The sequence below is a fragment of the Lingula anatina genome, chromosome 2 (genome assembly GCF_051362555.1).
Source record: "Lingula anatina isolate TDL-2025a chromosome 2, LinAna3.0, whole genome shotgun sequence".
Taxonomy (NCBI): domain Eukaryota; kingdom Metazoa; phylum Brachiopoda; class Lingulata; order Lingulida; family Lingulidae; genus Lingula; species Lingula anatina.
Window position 1 is genome coordinate 1900207 of NC_141768.1, and position 21997 is coordinate 1922203.

The following is a 21997-nucleotide window of genomic DNA, read 5'->3' on the forward strand; positions in this document are numbered from 1 at the left end:
TCCATAAACGATGTCTGACTTGTGGTGTTTGTTGTCATGATGTGTAGAAGAAAACAAAATGGATTGATTTTCTTTCTTCAACTCGAGGAATAATTTCGAAATACTATATCAGAGTCCGAAATCCCGAAATACAAACGTGATACTTACAAAAAATAAGTTGTTTACCAGATGTAAAGTATATGTTTTAATCAATCTTTAAATCAATTAATTAATTAATTAAATAATTAATAACATCATCTGTCAAATGTTCTCAAAAACATGCAAAAAAAAAAAAAAAACATTTCTGAGGCTGGCGATGAGTGGAATACAGAAAGGCTGTTGTCAGTATAACAGTTGGTTTTCTTCTTCCGATCAAGATAATTCGATTAAGTCGGAAATAAGGAGGTAGAGCGTTGTGGAGTTTTGATCCATCAGTTCTTTTATCAATTATAATTTTAGAGTGGAGACATGTCACCACACAGAAACTCCTATAAAATGGCCATTGCCTCGCGTATTCTTGGGCTTCGTGTTGGCTTTAAATGTTTTCCCGGGGGTGTGGGGGGTTGTCTGTCAGCCTCTAGAGGGTATGCCTTTAAAAAAGATTCACTATGATGCGATTTCGCTTGTCTGGCAGTTGTAGAGCAGATCATTAATCCCCCCTCCCCTGAACTAGGATAGAAAAGTTACTTATTGTACCTGGGGTTGGCTAAGACTACTTTTACCGTAAGCGTGAAAAAGGTGACCAAACTGTGTTAGAGAAGCCAGAGATCTATTCACCATTTTATTCCGTCCTTAGCTTTGATTGCTTGTCTAACTTAAAGCTGGTGGATATTTGGAATCTATTTATTCTCATCAGTAGGTTTGAAAGCATTTTGTTTCTAATTCAGCTCCTCCTAATGTGACTTAATTATCTCGAACACTCACGAGAAAATAGACAATACCACTGTGTGATACTACTGTGTAAAAAAGTATGTAGAACATTGTCGAAGTGTATGTCTTTCCTCCACAAAGCAATTATTTGGAAACACTCTTGGAATTTACGACAACCTTCAGCATTTCCCCAACGATATTAAGTAAGACGAGCGGGAATTAAAAGTGCGGTAATTTCACACATGGAGCCACTAACTTTAATGAGAATTACCACCTCCTCCTTCTCAGTGATGTAGGTACTACATGTACTGATATGTAATGGGTACATGTGTACTGTTACTTCCACGAATGTCGTTGATAGAAAGCTCTATAATTAACTTAATATTTGCAGTTGCAGCTCTTAGCAAGCTCATATTTACGTTTATGTCACTGGGATAAGTTATCTTTAACAAGGTCAAATTCCACTCATTTCCTTTCCGTTTTTATCGACTCGCAATAAGTTGCGCTGGGTATTTAATAAATATGGTTACACAAACAAAATAGCACAAACACCTATGAAACTGTTGAACAAGGGGGGGCGCAGTCGATCATACGGACTAAGATGTTTAGAACCCCTTTTTGCTTGACCAGTCTTTGCCTGCAATCCAAGTATTTCAGATGCAGGGAAATGAACTTATTGGATTGGGGCCATGTGTTACATGTAATTCCTTGTCTTCACATGTAGGAGTTTCGTAAATGAATATCTAAAAAGCAAATACATGTACTAAGCGCTGTAACAACAACAACAATATTGAAAGGTTATCAACAGTTTTTTAATGTCAGTTGTTCTCACTTCGTTGAGCAGCTTAACGATGAAGTGTTGAACTTGCACGGGATTGCAGTTCTTTTCTTGGTGAAAAAAAGGATAGCATTTCCTATATTCACAAACAGTGTAATGACTGAAAATTATCTAAAAAAAGACGGTACAGCGTGACACGTTCTGCCTTTAGTCTTACACGATTGTCTGGTACCGTACAAACAACAAATGAAGATGGCTTTTCTGCCAAATGGCCCACTTGCTTAAAACCCCCTTTACACTGGACGGCGTCGTTTCTGCGTCCTTTGTGCGACAATAAAACTGGCGGTCGTAGAAAGGAGGCACAGGCATCGCTTTTACTCTCAAAAGGGGTCGTACTACGGGACGCAGAAAGGACGCCGTCCAGGGTAAAGGGGGTTGAGTGATGATATATATAATAATTTTTGCGGTTTGGACCATTTCAAGAAAGAAGAAGAGTTTGCCACTGCTGGAGTAGTCTATTGCACTACAATAACGTGGCATTTGAGACAAACAGCAACGTAACGTATTCGTCACCAAACACTAGCTTTCCAAATGTCAACGGGATGGGTTGGGGACACCAAAAAAAGTTGATTTTGCCCTATGTCTGATCACTGATCAAGATAATGAAATCTGTTGCCTGGTATGGAGTCAAGTCAAGCATCTGCTTGAGCTAGCATTTTTCACCATCAATTTCCTCCCGTTTTCTCCGAGGAAGGATCATTCAGCTCATTACATTACAGATAATACGGATAGCGTGCTTTTTAACATCCTTATGAATACTTGTAATAAAGATCTATTGATTTGTTGTGGAACTTTCGAGAAAGCTAGTTGCGTAAGGCTTACAAATTTTTTTATCTCAACTGGTGAAATTCGACATTCAACGAGACAGGATGACAATGAAGGTATGCCGTTCTGTTTTCCCGTTTCCGATTTTCGAGGACATTTTTGAAATAACTTTAATTCAAAAAAATACATTTACATAAATAAAATGTAAAATTGATGATAATTTAAGGTTATCATTATACTGCACTTTAAATGTTTTGGTTACAGTGGCGGTGGCTGATTGAGTGAACAGTAAACAGTAAACGGCGTATTTGTAGCAAAGTTTGCAGATTCTTTTAGGGGATGGAGGGGGTTAAGTCTATAAATTTGCGTTTCTGAATTTCAAGGTCGTAAGCACTTACAAGGGGTATTATATATTTAGCTAAATTTTACGTCTTCAGTTTTGACATCCTGGGTATGTGTTAATAGATGTTCTTTTCTTTCAAAAATTTTGTTAAACATTTTTGTAAGTGCGAAGCGGGTTGCCGTCCGTTAATATTCTAAATCTTCTTCTTATTTTTTTTATTTATTATTATTATTATTATTATTATTATTATTATTATTTTGAAAAACAGTTTTCAGCGGTTTTTTGTAGGCCTTTTGCTTGTGCAGTATAATTAATAAATAAAATTTGAAGGCAATTTCTGACCGTCTTCATTTTTCACCTTACAAATTGGTGATTGCCTTAGATTCTGAAAATATTCAATGTCTTGGGAGAAGCAATAAAGTCATTTGTGCTCAAATTCCAAGAACTATGCATTTCCGTTAAAAAACCGCAAGCAAGAACATTGCAGAGTTCGATTAATGGACCCGTGGTAAATACATGTACATCTCAACTGAATATATCTGGAAAAATGCCGGACTTCGTTTACCTATCCACAGTCATGCATTTACGTTTTTACCGTCCAGGCCCTAGTTTCTAGAAAGAACCCCCTTGATATTCGGTGTATCTTGTAGACCTGAGTACAGATTAGGTCAGAGAGATTCGATATGAGGTAAACAATACGGCATAGGACAATTATTTTTGTACTTGTTGTTAAAACATACCATATTTATCTAGCATAACACCCCAAACTTGGGTTAGTTTGGTGTATGTGTACTTTACACCTTGTTAATTAACTGCGGTCCTAAATTATTATTATTTTTTTATGATTTTGTATAGTACTACATGTAATGTTAAAAAACAATGTCCGTAACCGCGCAAATTTAGTAAAGGACGTAAATTTAGAAAAATGCTATAAATCAGGGCACCGTTGTAAGCATCCCTATGGATATAACACTAATAAAACTTCCAAGATTCGTGATCAAAAATCTTCACGTAGGAATCGCTCTGGGGAAATCTAACAGAGACGACAATAGCCAGTTTCAATATTTGAGCACATAGCGTCACTTGGTCTGGAATTCCGTAAAGTTATCTGTCTCCCGGGACAGGTGTGTATAGCTTATGGCATTTGTAATAAATAGTGACATCTGATAAAGAAACAAACCAAGGAAACATGTTTAGTCTAGAAAAGGAGGCATCGCATCTACTAGAAAAATGAGGGCATTGCACCTGGAGTGTCTAATCTGGGCCTGTTATGACGGAATGTTCGCACTTTGCGCTTTTCGAGAACTGTCCCTTTATGTCCTTAAATGGACTTTTTTCCCTAGTGAGTTTGGAAAAATTGTTTGAAAAGGTTTATAAGCTGATCCCAGCCCCATGGTGCACCAATAGCACAAACTCACGGAAAATTACCCCCCCCCCCTCCCCGGGAAATTCTTGTTCTTGTCCAAAAGATAAAATGTAAATTTCTAATACATGTACAGTAATAAGTGGCGCATTGAGCATCAATTTGTAACTATTTTGAAGGTCACCAGAGGTCAAGGTCATGGCCTAATTTTACGGTAATTATGGAGTTTGACAGAAAATTGATTTTACAGTGATCAAACACAACTCAGGTGATTTAATATCATTGTATTACAGAAAAAGATACCTTTAAGGCTTAGTTTTATGGACAAACTAGTTTGACACTGGGGAAAGACAATCTGCTACACAAAAATAACCATGGTAGTATTAAAACTGTGTCTTATAAGCCATCAAGCCTGTAAATGAACGAACGTTTCGCAATGTATTTTTGGTTGAAATCGCGAGCTTCTTTTCTTTGCGCACAGTATTTACTACAGCTCTTACCCCTCGGGGGAGGTTTTTAGGCCTGCTTAATTGCAACAGCACTTCACAACTATCGCAATGGCGACTGCTTTCACTCTTGTCTGCAGTGAAAGAAAACTCAGGGTGTTTTTACTTTGAATCTATCGAACTACATGTACAAATGTAGCTACTGCGCATTAAGTCCACGGGAACTCTCACTGAATGTAATTATATGAACTGATTAACACCCTCCTCCTGAAGTTGGTTGGAACACTGAAAAACTAATGAATATTCGAGTACGCCTACGTTGAAAACTAGCCGACTGGACATAAAGTGAGCTACTTAGTAGATTTCGAGTGATATCTTTAATAAACATAGTATTTATAAACACGAGGTTTTGTCTACTGTGCTTACCCGTCAGTTTGTCTTCATAATGGCGGAGCCTGATATCGCAGTGGTACATAGGTAGGCCCCATAGTGTACCTTGCCTGTGCCACGCCGCTACTTACAACGAAGATGTTTATATCTTTGTTGTTAATCATTGTCCTCGAAATAGTCCATTTTCATGAAGTTCCTATTTGTTGTCATGGAGCCAGTCATATGTGGACCCCTAGCACCGTACAGTGCGTTCTTTTGTGTCCGAGTGATCTGACTTGACACTGCACCGTATACTTGTATCTTTTGGTGACTGTGCCTAGTTCTTTAACTTTGCATTCTATCGAAAAAATGCTTTTGCCACGACTCACAAGTACATGGTTCACTCTATAGCGCACAATGTATGTCGTCATTCTACGATCTCCGTTGTACTATACCTTCCAATCTTTTAATTGTAAGTGAAAAACTCCAGATTCTTTCAATTTATAATGGTATTTATTTCTTGCAAACGCACGTATTTTTTTCTCAGGGTTAAATTTAGATGTTTTTCAAATATATATTGCATTTCCTTACATAAGCGTTTATCTTCCTTGTGTTTGTTGCATATGGGATATTAAAAAGATAACGGCTAATTTTTCCCAGAAACCAAGTTCATCCCTACAGAAGTTTATTGCATAATATCATATTTTGAGCAATAGGACTAGAACAAGAAATTAATCTTTGAAATTAATTTCACAAGGGCATTTTGTTTTGATAAGCAAAATCCAATTATATTTATAAAAATGAAGGTAAGATTATTTAGATTTAATTGATATTTCTTTCAAAGCCCCCTACGGCATTTTGCAGAATAATCTTACTTATCCTTCACGACTGTTATTGGATTATATCATGTTTTGCACAATGGGGCGAGAAAATGAAATTGATCTTCGAAATTAATTTGACAAGGATATTTTGTTTTTATGAGCGCAAATCCAATTATGCAATAGTTATTGAACATAAAGCACTGATAGACACAGACTGGCTGACGCATACGATGAGATCATTGCGTAATCCTGGACTGGTAATAAAAAAGTACATCAGGCACCAAGTAATGTCAGAAATTGAAGGACCTGCCCAAAAGTATTCCTAGAAAAAAGTGGGACCCGTTTCTCAAAGAAAAATTATTTATGGAGAATGTTACATGTACAAGTACACCCAGAAAGACGACTACGTAAAGTTAACTTTGTAATTTTGATCTAAAAAGATAGATGATCAGGACACACGAACTGGAATAGATCAGTGTCAAGCGATTTGCTAAAGAAATTCACTGATCTGAATACCAAGACAAGAAAGATGCACATGTACACGATCACGCTGCCAATAACAAAACCATATGGAGCACCAATTTTGAGTTTATTGAGTAGGTTTAAGAATTATAATGACAAACCAGTCGCATATTAGTTATTGGCGCTTAGTTGGCCTTTTAGGGCAAACGTTTTGAGCCAACATTATTTTGCGCCACCTGCAACTGCCCTTAAACCTGTTCAACACTCGTTTGGGTCTTTTTCATAGGCGAGGTAGGCCTTGATTGAATCGACAAATAGATATTCCCGTTTTGAGATATCCTCTTATTTGAAGAGATGGAATCTGTGGTGAATAACCTCGGTCTTGATAGAGAACTATGGTCAGCGGATGGCGAACAAATGCTTCTTCTTACAGATAAAGAGTTTCGACCCCTGGAGTGGATGACGTCAAGTTCCTGCGCGAAACTGCTGCTCAGGTTGAAAAAACGGGCCGACAACCGGCCACATATTCGCCTTCGTCGTAATTCTCTCCGGAATCCTTGATGATAAAACGTATATATCACTGGGTTATACATTGCTGAGGATTTAGCAAATATTACGGGAATACCGGCTGTTAGTGGACTGATTTGAGTGGCATCACCAAATGTTCCAATAAGGGCCACTACGCTGTAAGGAATCCATGAGAGACAAAAGAGCAAAAGAATTACCATTGTCATTTTCACCACCTTCACCTCTGATTTCAAGGCCTTTTTCGTCCTGCAGTAAAAAAGTAATTTATTTGATGCGTGAACGTAGTAAAACACATTACAATAACACACTAGTATGACAAGGAACGGCACAACGAAACCACCAATGAACAATGCCAACACGAACAACCTGTTTTCTAAAGTTTGTGTCAAAAAGTCGAATGTACACGAAGTTCCTGTGCCCTCCAGAATGTACTGACCCCATCCGAAGATCGGCGGAAGGGTCCATAGGATAGAGTACAACCACGTGACTACAACGGAGACTGCTACTTGACGCCGGCTTCCTTTGGTGGGACAGGAACGCACGATGACTTTGTACCTCTCAAAAGCAATGGCGGCGATAGTGTTCATGGACATCAGACCAAATATCCCAACCACCATAGCATGGATATCACAACCTGAAGCAATGAAGGAAATAATATTATGATTCTGACGCTTTGTATATTTTCGCCAAATAAAAGGCACCCTAGTCCACAGGAAAATCCCAGAAAGTCTTCCGACTAAGTGAAAAATCAACCGAGACTTTGCATGATTAGGATGTACATGTAATGGTAGATAACATGTAGCAATGTGGCATGTCAACAAATAAAAGCTGTAAGAATTTTTTCAAGGAATTTTTTTCTGGTTGTTTTCTATGTAGTTCTGTTGAATTACAGTCTTTTTCATTCTCACAAGGGTGAGATGTCACCATATTTTGCGTGTTACTTTAATTTTTTTATTGTATTTTTTAAAACGATCGCGACATGTCCGGCTCGTGAAGAAATAAAGCACCTGGTCTGAAATATTTAGTCAAGTATTACTGTACATGTTAACCACACTGAGGCGCATTGGAGTGCCGTAGATAAGAACCATACTTTATTATTACTTTTTTATTACTTATAGTGTTTCCACCTTACAAAATGTATTGCTGAATAGTTACATATAACTCCACCTCAGCCAGTCTCACACGTTTTCTGGCTCCGTATGACGTCACAGAGTCATAATAACCTCGGATGAACCTCATTATTTCATCTTACTTATTGGAACAACGATCACGTTTTTTGATTTATTACATATTTACTTTACAGAGTTAAGTCACACCTTTAGGTCTTGACGCAGATAATAAAACACGTGTTAATAGCGATGTGGGCCTAGTCCCTGTGTGAACTCTTTTTAAATAGATATTCATTTGTAAATATGACATTTCCTTTTTTTACTTGAGCTACTTCACTGTTTTAGCTGAGTACTTCGCAGTTCTGGATATGTACTTCAAAGTTTTCGCTCTTGGCACAAGCTGTCAATAAAACACTTGTTAATGAAGACATCCTTCGCGTGTGACTGTCATATATCTCCTTGTTTAGACAAGGACTTCGGTTAGTCATGTCCAAGATATGTTATACTCAGCAGGCACCCAACGTTAGACAAATGTTGTATCTTAGTCGAAATTCAACGACTAAGTTTTAATCAGGCGGGCTAATGTTTGAGCCTCCTCTCAAAATAAATAAATATATAAGTAATTTTAGTTAAACAATAAAATGGAGGTAAGATCTTTCTGCGAATCTCAGAGCGCAGTGCGTTAAACTTTGGTTGGCTCAGATCTGAGCTCTTTCTTGTCGTCCACAAATCGAATCCATATATGAAAACTGCAGTCTGAAATTGATGCAAATTACCTCTTCTGTCTGTGTTCGATGCCAATTATATGGTTGAGCAAACTATCAGCTCAATTAGAAATTTCTAATCTGGACCTAAGTGGCGTCCTGTTCCGCCTGTGTTTGAAATAACACAAACATTGAACGACTCACATCACTGGGTGTTTTGAAGGTTTTGGCTCTGGGACATTAGAGTAACTGAATTAGCGGGCAGCGTGCTGATCGCACTCTCCCATGTGAGTATTTAGCTGACAAATGCGCGTTGTTACGTGTCGTAAATCTGTTTAAAAACAACCTGATCAGTGTAATTCTATTTAATCCTATTTCACCTCGAAGCTTTCAGCTTTTTTTCCTTTGGTTCCTGCTGGTTTTTGTGTAAATAATTCTAAATAAGTAGAAGTTCTGTCACAAGCTGTATCACTGGTTGATGTACGCGAGTGATGCAAACTTTTTAGCAGTTTTTTTTTTTTTTTTTTTTGATAAACTTCATAATTTTTATATCGCATGCCCAAATGTATGCCACACTGAGTACTTTGTGAGGGGAGGTGGGGCACTACAAACATGTTTGAAATCACTACCAAATGCCCCTCACTCTGCTCTACACGTTACATTGTCCAATATTGTGACAGATGGTACGTATGGTATGGAGAGTACATGTAGTATTAGGTGATTGTATAATTCCCCGCCCAGGCCAGCTTGTAAATGGCATCTTGCGTAGACGGATTGCACACCATGAATCTGAATACGACTGGAAGATGTTCTGTGCTGCACAAAGAATTAGATAATGGGATTTTTAAACACAAGCTAGTACTGTGCTACATCATCTGGCTTTGAGGGCAATAGACATTATGTCTGTTTTAATCAGTATATTTGAAATTCAAATTAAAACACATTTTGTTGAAATATTTTTTTGTGAGCAAGTGATAGCTGAAAGGATATTATATAAATGGAAAAGTAACAATATTGATAGACTCATGGTGGAAATTTAAAATCGCATGGATTCGATCCCAAAGAACCATGTTTGGGGTATTGGTTATTTCATTGATCTGATAGTTGGCGTATACCGGTACCTTGATCGACTTTTTTTTTCATCTATTTAATCATCATCTTTAATTAATCTCTATTGTGTGTATTTTTACTAAGATATATATTAAAAACATTTATCTTCATGGAACCACTTTGGTCAAATCTGTTGTCATTCTGGAATTATTTACCAACTGTTCCTATAGTAGTCCTTTAGTATTCTATTTGACTTTACGGGAATTAATAATTCTATCGGACGTTCTATAGAATTCCTATCTAGGACATATGTCCTCTGGGACCCTATGGAAAATTCCTCTAAGGCATTTCATGACTGTGCATACTTTGACACTTATATCGGACAACCCACGCGCATACAGCATTGTCATCCTTACCTACTTTTCCAAAGACCCATTTCCCCTCCAGCGCAGCCACGGTCACCATGGGAACGGCCGTGGACATCATTAAATCGCTCCAGGAGAGATTAAGTATCAACATGTTTGCAGGCGTTCGAAGCGATGGAGAACTGAAATATATTGTAAAATTAGTTTACGAACGATTGAATTTAATAATCTTTCCAGAAAACACAGAACATTTTGTAACGTTGCCATAATAACACTTTTTGGTTATTTAAATGTTTTGGTAACATTTTAATAACGTTTTGTGTTTGCTGGGTTCATGACACAGACATACTTCACTGAATATTCAGTATCAAATATGTTTTCATTTCACACCTTGCTTATGAAGAACAGAATACGTTTTTTGCGGCTTTTGCGAAATAAATGCTTATTGCTCTGCACGAACACTTAGTACAAGACAGCCAACAGTTAGGTGTGTAATAAAATTGTGACAGGTAAGAGAATAAAACGCAGACAATAGATAAGTTAGTGACAGACAAAACTATGCAGGTTACATAACATCTTTATAATTTATTGAAATGACTGAAATGACAACAGATATTAATTTTACATATATGTATTATACTAAGACAACTTAGTAGATAAGACTACATTCTGAGACGCGAGATGAGTTTTATGCCATCTATTATGGGAACAATTGCAACTGTCACCATTGGTGCTCCTACCCTCTTCTACACGTTGAGTGAATAACGCTTGTTGTATAAATGGAAGTGAGCATTCGCACAGTATAGTTTACCTGTACAAAGTTGTTGTATATTTTTATTATGCTTTGGGCATATATGCAGTTTTATAAAGTTTATAGGCAGGCCTAAATTCAAGCTTATACATAGATATTGTTTTCTGTTCTGTTTCTTTGCTGGCTTCAATACATTTACCATGCGGTTATTTCTCTAAAGCAAAATAACGAAGGAAAACTTTCTGTCACGAGTTGTAGGCTGATTTTGTATTGGTTTTTACATTTACGTGCCTTTTGTGAATGAGACACCTATTCATTGTCAATTGAAGTAAAATGAATCGTGTACGGTATTGCTTGCATCTTATTGAAAACGTATTAGCTGCAACCCGATCCAAATATAGTGTAGTGCAGTGTGATAGATAAGATAACACTGGATGTTGAAAAAAGGATGGGTTTTTTAGTTCCGCATTGGACTCTACACATCGGACAAGATACTGGCGTTCCATACTCCGGCAACTCACGGCCAATACAGACATATTGCAAATCCATGTAGCATTTGTTTAGAACAACTCGTACATTTAGACACCGCAAGCAGGAAAGGAGAGACTAAGCAGGGGTGTTTACCTGTAAGACCAGACACAATCTATAAGATGTTTTTAAAACGAGTATTGACTCCCTGTAAACAGTGTCGGTAGACGGAATTTATCTAATTTTTTAACCGTATGGGTATGTCGCATCAATTATAGATTGCTCTTATTACAAAACCAATACCCAAAACATTTCCCTTTGGAAAAGACAGAAATAGGTGCGGAAAATCCGATTTTCACAAAATTAAGGCCAATTGCGCTCATGAACCAAGGTATCAATACTGTCTGGCCAAGCTGCACCCAGGAATTCAGAGTCTGTTGAAACCGGCATGACAAGAATGGTAGTCCGCAAGGAGCCGTAGTCTGCTCCCCATTACTTTGTACAGGTGAAATTTGTCCCATATACTAACCCCAATACTACGACTAGTACTAACCCTAACCTGTACGTAATCAAATGGGAGCCCAGACTTTCCCCCGAAAAATTTGGTATTTTAGAGAGCGAACGGTGCCACCTGGTACGGTTTAGAACTATAATTCAGCTAGTTTGAATATTAATTTCAAAGGGGGACCATTGGTTTGATTTTTTTCAAAAATCGCACGGGGGTCAGCCCCCCCCCCCCCCCCCCCCCGACCCCCCTTAAATCCGCCAATGTGGTTAGATAATCATCGGGAGTTCTTTCAAACTCAGGGTGGGAAGTTTGCACTTTGAAGCGTTGCCATGCCGTTGCGTAATGAAGCTGAAGGGTGGAAATTAACCTTCTTCCAAGCCATCAGTTACCATTAGGTGGCAACACTGATTCCAATATTTCAAGGGAACGAACACTAAAGAAGACATACATGAAAAATAGATAAAGCAAAACACAGGAGATGTGGACAAGGCGATTGGCGTTTTTCCACTCGGTCAATTATCTTCCGTCTTATTCATTCTATTTTTAGACGAACACGTGCACATCATTTACAGAACACGAACATTAAAAATAGGCACAGCCCGATTGATTATGGGTATTTTTAATGGAAGAACGACGGGAAGTGAGGGTGAATGTTTTGAATACATTGTAGCGAGGCAATGGCCAATGAGTAAATTATCACAAATTATCACATCACAAATAACAACAGCCTACATCCATGTACACAATGCGAGGTCTTTGTTGAAACATCCTGAACATATCTGTCAGTAAGTAATGTCAGATCGTCATCATGGTGTCTAGGTACAAACATGTTGAAATCAATTTACTCTTACCAACATCATGTGCTTCTTGTTCTAAATTAGAAACGACAGGTAATTCGCATCTTTCGCTAGTAGGCCTTGGTACGTACTTTAGCTAGTTCCTCAGAAATTCCCATTTAACAGAATGCTTTAATAATGTCCATGTAGCGATTCTTAATTGCCACCTCTACCTTTCACTGACCACTTCATGAAGGACCCCTGTGGCCTTTCTCCCTCACTGACCACCTGAATTAATGGTGTCCGTGGACACCTTTCATTAACCCTTTCAAAATATTTTTGAAAAAGGAGCAGAAAGACGAGTAGAAAGCCGTAAACTTCTGGTCTGATTGATACACCATATGTTGTTTATTCCCTAGTTAGCATGTAAACATTTACTGCTTTCGTCTGTTCTTCGTTGCAAACGTAGTTTTAAATCATGAGGCAGCCTTTTCAATTACTGACCCTAAAGGAATTTCAGCTGCAACAGCAAGTTCAAATCCATGTATTTTTACGTACTACTACTTATTTTTGTTTGTGCCTATGTGAAAAGAAGGTTTCTGCAATTCCCATCATACTCGAACGTACATCAAAAAGATACTCACGACATACACAAGATAACATCAACAGCAACAAAAGTTTAGGTGCCTTTAGATCACAACGTTCCACATTTGTTTCCGTTAGATCATATAAATCCTAATAAATACTGCAAGGCTTATCATATTCATCAAAGATGTAGAACTTACAACGGTTAGATGTGCAAAGGCTTTTATCCCATGGGCCCTTCAAAATATTAATGCATAAAGTTCATTACTGTAAACTGTTTAAAAGAAACTGGTTGATTTTTTTATCAGTGACTTCTTATTGTATGTTTTCAATGTCATAATGTGTTTAATTAACTTTTGTCACTTTTTTTTTTTTTTTTTTTTTTTTTTTTTTTTTTTTTTTTTTTTTTTTTTGCATGTACAAACCTACTTTTAGTTGCAAGAATCATTATTATTATTTAATTATATTATAAGGATTCATTGTAAAATTTTGTTTGACAAGAATGGTAAGAGCATCATTATCAGGTGCGTTTCCAGGATTATTTTAGGGGGGTCTAGTTCTTTTGAAGAATGAATGACATCGGATGCGAAGTCTACCCTTGCTCCCTTGGTGTGGGGTTCGGTGTTTTTCGAAGGGCAAACGGTGCCATTTGGTGCCGTTTAGGATAATGATTTAGCCCTTCAAAATTCTTATATCAAGAGAGGAATATTGGTGTAATTTTATCCAGAAACCGAGGGGGGGGGGGGGGAGCAGGTCAGAATTCAGCAATACGTGAAAAACACTCTTCTAGGTTAAGAAGGTACAGCGGTGTAAAAAAAAACTACCCTTTGTGCCCTCTTATATCACCTGCATGTTTCAAGCATACTTTAAAGTTAAAGCTTCCTGGCAGGCAAAGTAATCAATTTCAACACGGAGTTTGTTCGCTACACAAAGAAAGGGTGTTTTCTCGTATTGCTAAAAAACTGGCAATTGTGATGCTCTTCCCAGTCTTGTTTACATTACCAAAAGATGTCTTAGTCTCCTTCTGAGTACTGAATGTAATACAATGGATGAATTAGAACATATCTGATTAGTGGTATTTGTTATACAATAGTCTTTTGAAAAGAATGTCAGGTCACTTGGAACAAAGTCTAATCGCTATTACTTTGTACAGGCGACATCCGTCCTATATACTGACCCCGATACATTGTATTAACCCAAACCTACTCTGCTTGTTTTCATATGGGACTCTGGAATTCCATTCCTAGGACTAAAGTATTCTTAGTACTTTTTAACGGAAAGCTAAAAACATCACTTGCTAATCTTTAAATAACAGCACACAAGCATACATAACTTAAAATCTTGTATTTGTATTTATATATTTAATGTACTTTTTTGTTATGAACGACAACAGATCACTTCGCCTATTTGCAACAAACTAATACGTACACTACAGCCAAGCAAACACAGAACGTTACCATGACGTCTATATAACCAAAAACGTTATGGTAACGTTCTGGTAACATAATGATAACGTTATGGTAACGTTCTGGTAACGTAATGATAACGTTGTAGTAATGTTTTAAAACGTTCTGTGTTTGCTGGGAGTAGCATAAGGCCAGACGGCGTGCATTCAAACCATAAACATTGCCTATCTGACTGAATAAGAGAAACAAATCTAAAACCGTATTATACAAGGCTGCATGTATTTTCGCTCAAATTTTGTGGGTTAAACTTATCAATTCTGCAATTAAGGGCCAGTCTGTGTTGGCCAAACAGTTGCTGCCAGCAGGGTTACATGTACTTTATTTTATCGTAACTGTCGGATTTGTTCAGCACTGGCTGGCGTGACTAAAGGTTAATGATGACACGACCCACTGTTATTATAAAGGCAAGAAAATTAGCTAGGTTGCCATTGTCGGGTTTCTGTTTACAACCTTAGATTTTCTTCAGTCGCGAAATGATATATGATCGATGAAGATGGACGGGCCATTAAATACTTTATTAATGGAAAGGACATGTATATTTACACTATACACGTCTAATGAGGCAAGGATAACTGAATCAGTGATCACGCTGTAAAGGAAATGGACATTAACGGTAGATTGTTGTAGACATAGCGAGCTAATTTGCTCAGTAAACCCACCCATTAAGATATTGAATTTGCGCTGAGACGACTTTGTTAAAAAGTGACGGATGCCGTTAGGTTTTACCTTAATAAGATTGTGCATAACAACTAAATTATATTTTCCAAAATGGTAAGTACAATGCATTAATTTGCCTTCCAATTGTTTGATAAAGTGTTTGAAACAATTGCCGCTCAAAAGTCTTTTCCTACGGTATGGGGTTTCTCTTACACTTGGCGGTTATCTTAACTCGGCATGCTTAGCTTCACATGTCACTGGATGATGAACGCTTTGGTGGAATTATCAACCATTTCTCGGAAATATAAACAGAAGCACCAGTTGGAAGCGGAGATATAGGGTGTGGGAACCACCTCTTGGGACATGTCTTATTAACGTTCACTTACGGTTCTCAATCTATTCTAGAACATTTGTTTTTTTATTTTTTTTTTTTTACAGTTCTTACGTTGTTCTGTAATGAATGTAACAGTTCGAAAACTGTTTTGGGAAGTATTTCAGAATGCCTAGAACAGAATAAAAACATTTTTCGTTAAAAGAGAAAAGTATGTTCTAGGGCAGATTGAGAAGTCTGAGAACCGTAAGTGAGCGTCAAATGAGACACATTTTCGAAGGGGTAGTCTAGGGAACAGTAGTGTCAGAAACGCCCACGTGCCTCAATTCACAGCAAACGTATTATGTTGTCATTAAGAAGTCGAGTTTGTTTATCACTTGTGGACACTAATTAGTCGTGTACATTGGGTTCTTAAGAACCAATCACTTTAGGTCGGAAGGTTTCATGTTTGGTGAGTGATGCATCATGTAATGAGGTTTGCCTTAATTCCAAAATATTGTTGTGGATTCCAAAGTTAAAAGGTTTCTATTGTTCCCAAGCAGGCCTAGTTGTAGTAAACATATGTTCTATATTTTCTAATGCCTCAGGCAAGTGAAACCCGCAGGCACAACAAGAAAACAATAATTTAGATGAACTGTATAAATTTAATTGTTTGACTTATCATATAAATCTCATCTACGATTCGATATTGGATGTTCTATTGAACCACCCGCTCTTGAAATGTTACCCTGTGCAATTTATTTATGATTAGGGAACAAAATCACGCCATAATTCCTCTAATTAGCCATATAATTCGAGAAGTAAATGCGCATTAAAAAAAACTTTATAGGCATGTCTTACAATAGAAAATAAAATGAAAAGTAAATTGCTATTCTAAGGCACGAGTCCTTCATTCTGAACTAAATTATAAATCATCTGAGATTTCATGTACATGTACATGTTTACTGTGTTTCGCAGCTCTATATGAACCGTCGTCTATTCTCACGAATTCACGGCGCTTTCTGGTGATAATCTTCCTCTCATTCTGAAGGTAACAATTTACCTTTGTTCAGTTGCAGCAAAAAACCGTAAGAACAATTGACGTGGCCTCTGCATAGGTACACCACCAGTTTGGGCATAACTCTGTATAGTCTAGTAACACTGGACCGGTCGTTCTTTGTGACACAGTAAGACCCCATTCCCATACCTAGATCGATCTAGCGGGATCGGTCCATCTCCGAAGGAATTCCCGCTAAATTGCTTTCAGCTTGAGCGACTTAGAAGTCTGACACGCATACTGAAGCTGCTAAGAGATAATTAATTACCCCCTAACAGCTTCAGAAGGCGTGCCAGACATCGGAGCCGCTTAAGCTGAAAGCAATTTAGCGAGAATCCCCTCGGAGATGGACCGATCTAGGTAGAACGATCTAGGTATGGGCACGGGGTCTAATTCTGTCTGGCAATATCTGTTTGCCTCATGACATTCTGGTGCACAGCAGCGTTATAATGCTGTGACAGAATGGCGCGCTCTGGGTATGCAAATTTTCAAAATCACCCGTGCAGGTGTTACCGAAATATGGAGACTATTAATAGAATACCCAGGCCTACCCAACTACCAGACTCGGCACCTAAGGATCCTGAATTAACCGGTATATCGGACCACGCTACCCGTTTTCAAGGTGTGCGTCAGATCGCATTTCGGAGTATCATACCCCAGAACAAATTTTGTAGCACGACTGCGGGCTCATCCACGCTCGGCTGAACAACCTTAAACTGTACTCTTACTTTAGAGTACTCTATTTTATTGTCTCTATGGGGATATATGGGGACTTTCGACATTCGGTTTGAATGTTTTAACCACTTTTGATAGGGCTTTTTTTGCATTGTATTAGATTAATGTGGCAGTCTAAGGTGCATCTAGGTGGCTTTCAAATTTATATACCCGGTTTTAATATCATATAGCGATTTTACGACAATCGTTTACTATCCAATCAAGGTGACAGCCGAGCATGCCAGGGATCATCCTGACGGTGTTCTGGCTGATACTCCGAAATGCGATCTGACACACACCTTGAAAACGGGTAGTGTGGTCCGATATACCGGTTAATTCAGGATCCTTAGGTGCCGAGTCTGGTAGTTGGGTAGGCCTGATACCAGGACCAGCCCAAAGAGCACTACCCAATGAAAACAGCGGATTTTACTTAATGCAGAAGTGCCAGCGACAAATTAATTTATTGATACTGACTAATCTGACTATTCAAGTATTTCATATGAGATACATGTTTTAAAAACAATACGTTTTACACCAAGGTATACATTGTAACTGAAATATATCCCATATTAAAAGTAAGTCTTTAGTATTATTCATTCATGTGTCATTCAGTACAGAGCTAAAATGGAGCATGCCTGCATTTCACGTCAGGTTACCTGATTTCGTTACGGAAATTTGTCATCAACTTTTCAGTTCTGTCAGGGCTGTTTTCAATTATCCAGTACCGTTATTCAACGATATGTTCGTTTGCACATTTTAGACAATCAGTCTTAAAGATAGTATACCCACCTACAGCTGCACAAATAATTGATTAAGTATCAGGCAGTCTTTTCAAAGCATTCAATGACAATATGGGAGTTTATTTCAATATTGTCATTTTTCAATTATGGAACTTGCATGGCTGAAAGAGAGCTAAGCTATTTTTAATACAATGCCATACACATTGAAAGGCTAGAACCCTTTTTTTCATAATTTGTTTTTTGCCACATTGCAATCTTTGAGGCCAGAAAAAAATTGGCGGTATCGAAATCTGCATCAAGATGTGCATGGTATTTTACATTTGCAAAGCTTTATACGCAAAAATTGTTTGTTGTCATGTCATTTTATTTGTCAGAACTTGATCATTGCTGCCCTGAAAAAAAGCACATTGTGGGCAGCAATAAATCAACTACCCAGGTCAAAAGATCATTCACTACAACCTGCCAGTGTACTAGTATGTTTACACAACGTGTTTTCTCTCATCTCTTGCGTCCACTTGATCTCATTCTTCAGTCTACTGGGTACAGCCTTCATTTTTTTAATCATCTTGACAGCACTCTGTAAATGGCCAGAATAAACCCAACCCTACTCTGGCGGTATTATATATTTTTGAGCAATCCTCTCCTGGTGACTACACGATCGGGCTAACCTTTATTAATATTCTGCTGGGAAATCACCGGGTATTTGTATTCTGTTCTTCTTTCTGCGATTCTTTGACACAGAACGAGGTTAGTCGGTCAGTTGGGCCATCCACGTGCATGTCATGCCTGATCCTTATTTTATGCTCAACCACTTCCATTATATCTCCGTGACAACTACGTTCGTCTCTCGATTTGCATCGCGGTGTAATTCAAGTTTAAGTTCAAGCATCAAAATTTCTCAGTGAAATATTATCTTTTCCTCACACCTACTGTCAGCTAATCTTCATCTGTACTGAATATATGCTCCACTTCACTGCTTCAACAATGCTTCTTACGGGTACACATAGGGCATGGGCCAGGCAAGTAATAAAATAGCCTAGAATTCCGTTTTGACTTAATTTTTTTCAAGTGAAAGCAACGGTTAATTAATGTTCCTGTGGGGAAAGGGTTGCAAAATGTTGCCCAAAAATTATCGTCAAGAGTTAAGTTGAAATCACCTCTAGAAATAACAGGAAACGGCATCCTTCATCGATGCTTCTCTGAGGAAAGGGTGCATAACTCACGGCTGTAAACTTGATTGGACTAACATGTGGTTTTAATTAACAATCACGGAAAGATACCAAATTTTATAACCAATTGGGAAAAGTACCATGTGGAAACTGATTGCGATATCTTCCCAGTACACGGGTTTAGAAGGCGCACACGGCAATGGGTGCCGCTGGCGACATAATTTTTATACAGCAGAAGAAAATCTGACTGCGTGCAAATCGTCGAGTTTTACGTTTGCGACATTCAAATTAAGCCTTTTTCCTTTGTGACTGATATACCAAATTGCTGAAAAACAAAATTTAAACCAAACGGAAAAAAAAACAAAACACACACACACAAAATGCACCTAAAATAATTAACATCCATGTTTAGTGACTAAATAATGCTACAAATGTCCGTAAAGACATACGGCAGGTGCTGCAAGCAATTCATTTCCTTTGGAACTAAACTGGTACTGGCAACATACACGCACCAAGTGCACTGAATCTGTCATTTAATTTGTGCAATTTATGTTATATTTCCTAAATGAAATTTTGTTAGCAATGATGTAAGTTTTTCCCTAATTTTCCTTCCAAGAGGCTGTCAAAGGTCCTGGGTACTAGATTTATTGACAAAATGACACAATGATGCCAGGAACTAATGATTCTTATGTAAACAGCTAATAATTACATAAGAATCCATCTTAATTAATAACCAAAGAAAGCACATACAGCGATCTTACCTGCAAAATATGCCAATCACGAAGGCGTTCCCCAGAATGCTAATCACTGCAAAAACAAGGAGGATTATTCCGCTGACAAGAATGATGGTTGTGGAAGGGGGAGGATAGAGGGCCCAGTGGGGATGTCCATAGGACACGTTCTCCATCACCTACCAAATCTCCACCCGGCGCCAGCTCACTATTGTACTAACAGGTGCTTTCCCTCCTACGAATGATCTCCGTAAATTTCAGCGTGCTATTCAGTGACTGCTGAGAGTGAAATATGTAATATTTTCCTAGTATCTTATACAATGTCATGCACCATATCCAACAGTCGACTCGTATTTTGGGCAGCGTCTGTTCGTGTGAATAGCATCCATGTAATTATCATAGCGAATGCCTGAAAGATCCAATAATCACGATTATCTGGCGATTTCATCACTCGTATATGCCTTTACTTTTTGTAGGCAGTACCCGTTGGCCGTTCCCTTCCTTTTTATACGCGATGATAATAAATGGGCAGTAATTTGTAAACTGCTGCCTTAACCCAACAGTATCTGCTCTTCAATTGGTACTTTTACTTCATATTAAAACTTTTTTCTAAGCAAGCTGCTTTTCAAGATTAATAAAACATCGTCTTTGCAGCATTTCGAAAACAACAACAACAAAACAAAACGCTCTTCCTGGAGAAACAAATCAATGTATGCAACAACGCGAGGCAAGAAGGCCAGAAATGAACCCCCTCACACAGAGTTGCCAAATCAATATTGTTTTGTCACATCATGCAAACAGTGTTTAAATATTATTACTCCATTGTATCGACTGCTATCGGTAGAAACTTCCCGTTTGTCATTAACCGTAGCATTACCTTAATGATATTTAGTTTTATATTATAGCAGACGTGCTGAAGAGTAAGCTCGTTACTATGGCCCTCTTCTTGTCGCTTTACTGCAGTTCGAGCCGCACGCTTTGCAATTTACAGGCATGGTGCGTGTTGCTGTTACCACCAAATGCCTCCAGCTGTATTTTTTGTATTTAGTATTCTCTGCTGTTTTTCTTTCAATATTTTAGCACGGTCAATATCCTGTGCAAGTGACAAAATGATATTACCTCAAGTTGCCTGTTCAGTTGTTTACTGAACTTGTTTGATGTCTACTTTGTTTTAGACAGCATTTCCTGTTGTAAAACGAGCAGGAATCCATTTGAATCAATTAGTATTTGTAATTGAAACAATACTTTTTTAGTACCATAAAAACCATGGTTATGATCACATCGGTTTTTTTTGGTGTGACAACATCCATTTGCATATTAGTAGCAACTCACAGGCGGTTCCTATTTCTACTGCGTTGATAAAAAACTGCCTAATTGACATCTGGCAAGCGATCCCATATAGTTTCCTCAGTGTCCCGTTGTCATAGCAATCTGACCACCAGGTGGCATTACGCCCGCTTCTTTCCCAGCCCCCGCATTTCACTTCCTTAGTGCTTGGTGTATATACGTGGTAGCATGTTCCTCACACATGCAATGCTGTACTCTACCTGAGAGCAGTTGTAGTATGTCCGCTCATTTATATCGGCGATGGAAATGCAAGCCTCCCAAGCGGTTCACTGTTGAATTCCCTCACCAGGTAGTATTCTGTTACCGATGCGCACTGAAAAAAATGAAAACGCGACCATTAATGAATTTGGTACGTTCGTATTTTGATATCAGTTGAAATTAGCTGTGATCATAGATAAATGCTTGTGCAAGAACGCTGCGCAGTTGTTGGCGCACCTCTGACAAACTTTGTAAAGGATTCTCTGCGCACATCATCAATCATTATTTTGAAACATAGGCCCTTAGTACAATTTTTTTCAACATTGAAATGTCAACATCGGTATTGTTATATGTATATCGTATTTACCTTTTTCGTCTCTTCTAAACACCATGTATAACAACTAACAGGTTTATTTTCATAAATAAAGACATCTAAAGAAATACTGATGCGTGCAAGCACAAGAGCCCACTTACACCAATTCTAAATCGTAATTTAGCGTCGCTTGAT

General features: G+C 38.0%; 1 protein-coding gene across 2 annotated transcripts; it reads right to left on the reverse strand.

The window, feature by feature from the left end:
• Positions 1–5736: 5736 nt before the first annotated feature.
• On the reverse strand, positions 5737–21667 carry LOC106171519 (rhodopsin-like). Of its 2 annotated transcripts, none has more exons than XM_013551905.2 (3): positions 19975–21663; positions 10064–10194; positions 5737–7418 (listed from the first exon to the last, which is right to left on the reverse strand). In XM_013551905.2, exons 1-3 carry the CDS (start codon positions 20118–20120, stop codon positions 6505–6507), a joined length of 1191 nt encoding a protein of 396 aa, XP_013407359.1. In that variant the 5' UTR covers positions 20121–21663; the 3' UTR covers positions 5737–6504. The 2 variants fall into 2 exon arrangements, with proteins under 2 accessions (XP_013407359.1, XP_086862949.1); XM_087006823.1 differs by having other exon boundaries at positions 7233–7418; positions 10068–10194; positions 19975–21667.
• Positions 21668–21997: the final 330 nt, after the last annotated feature.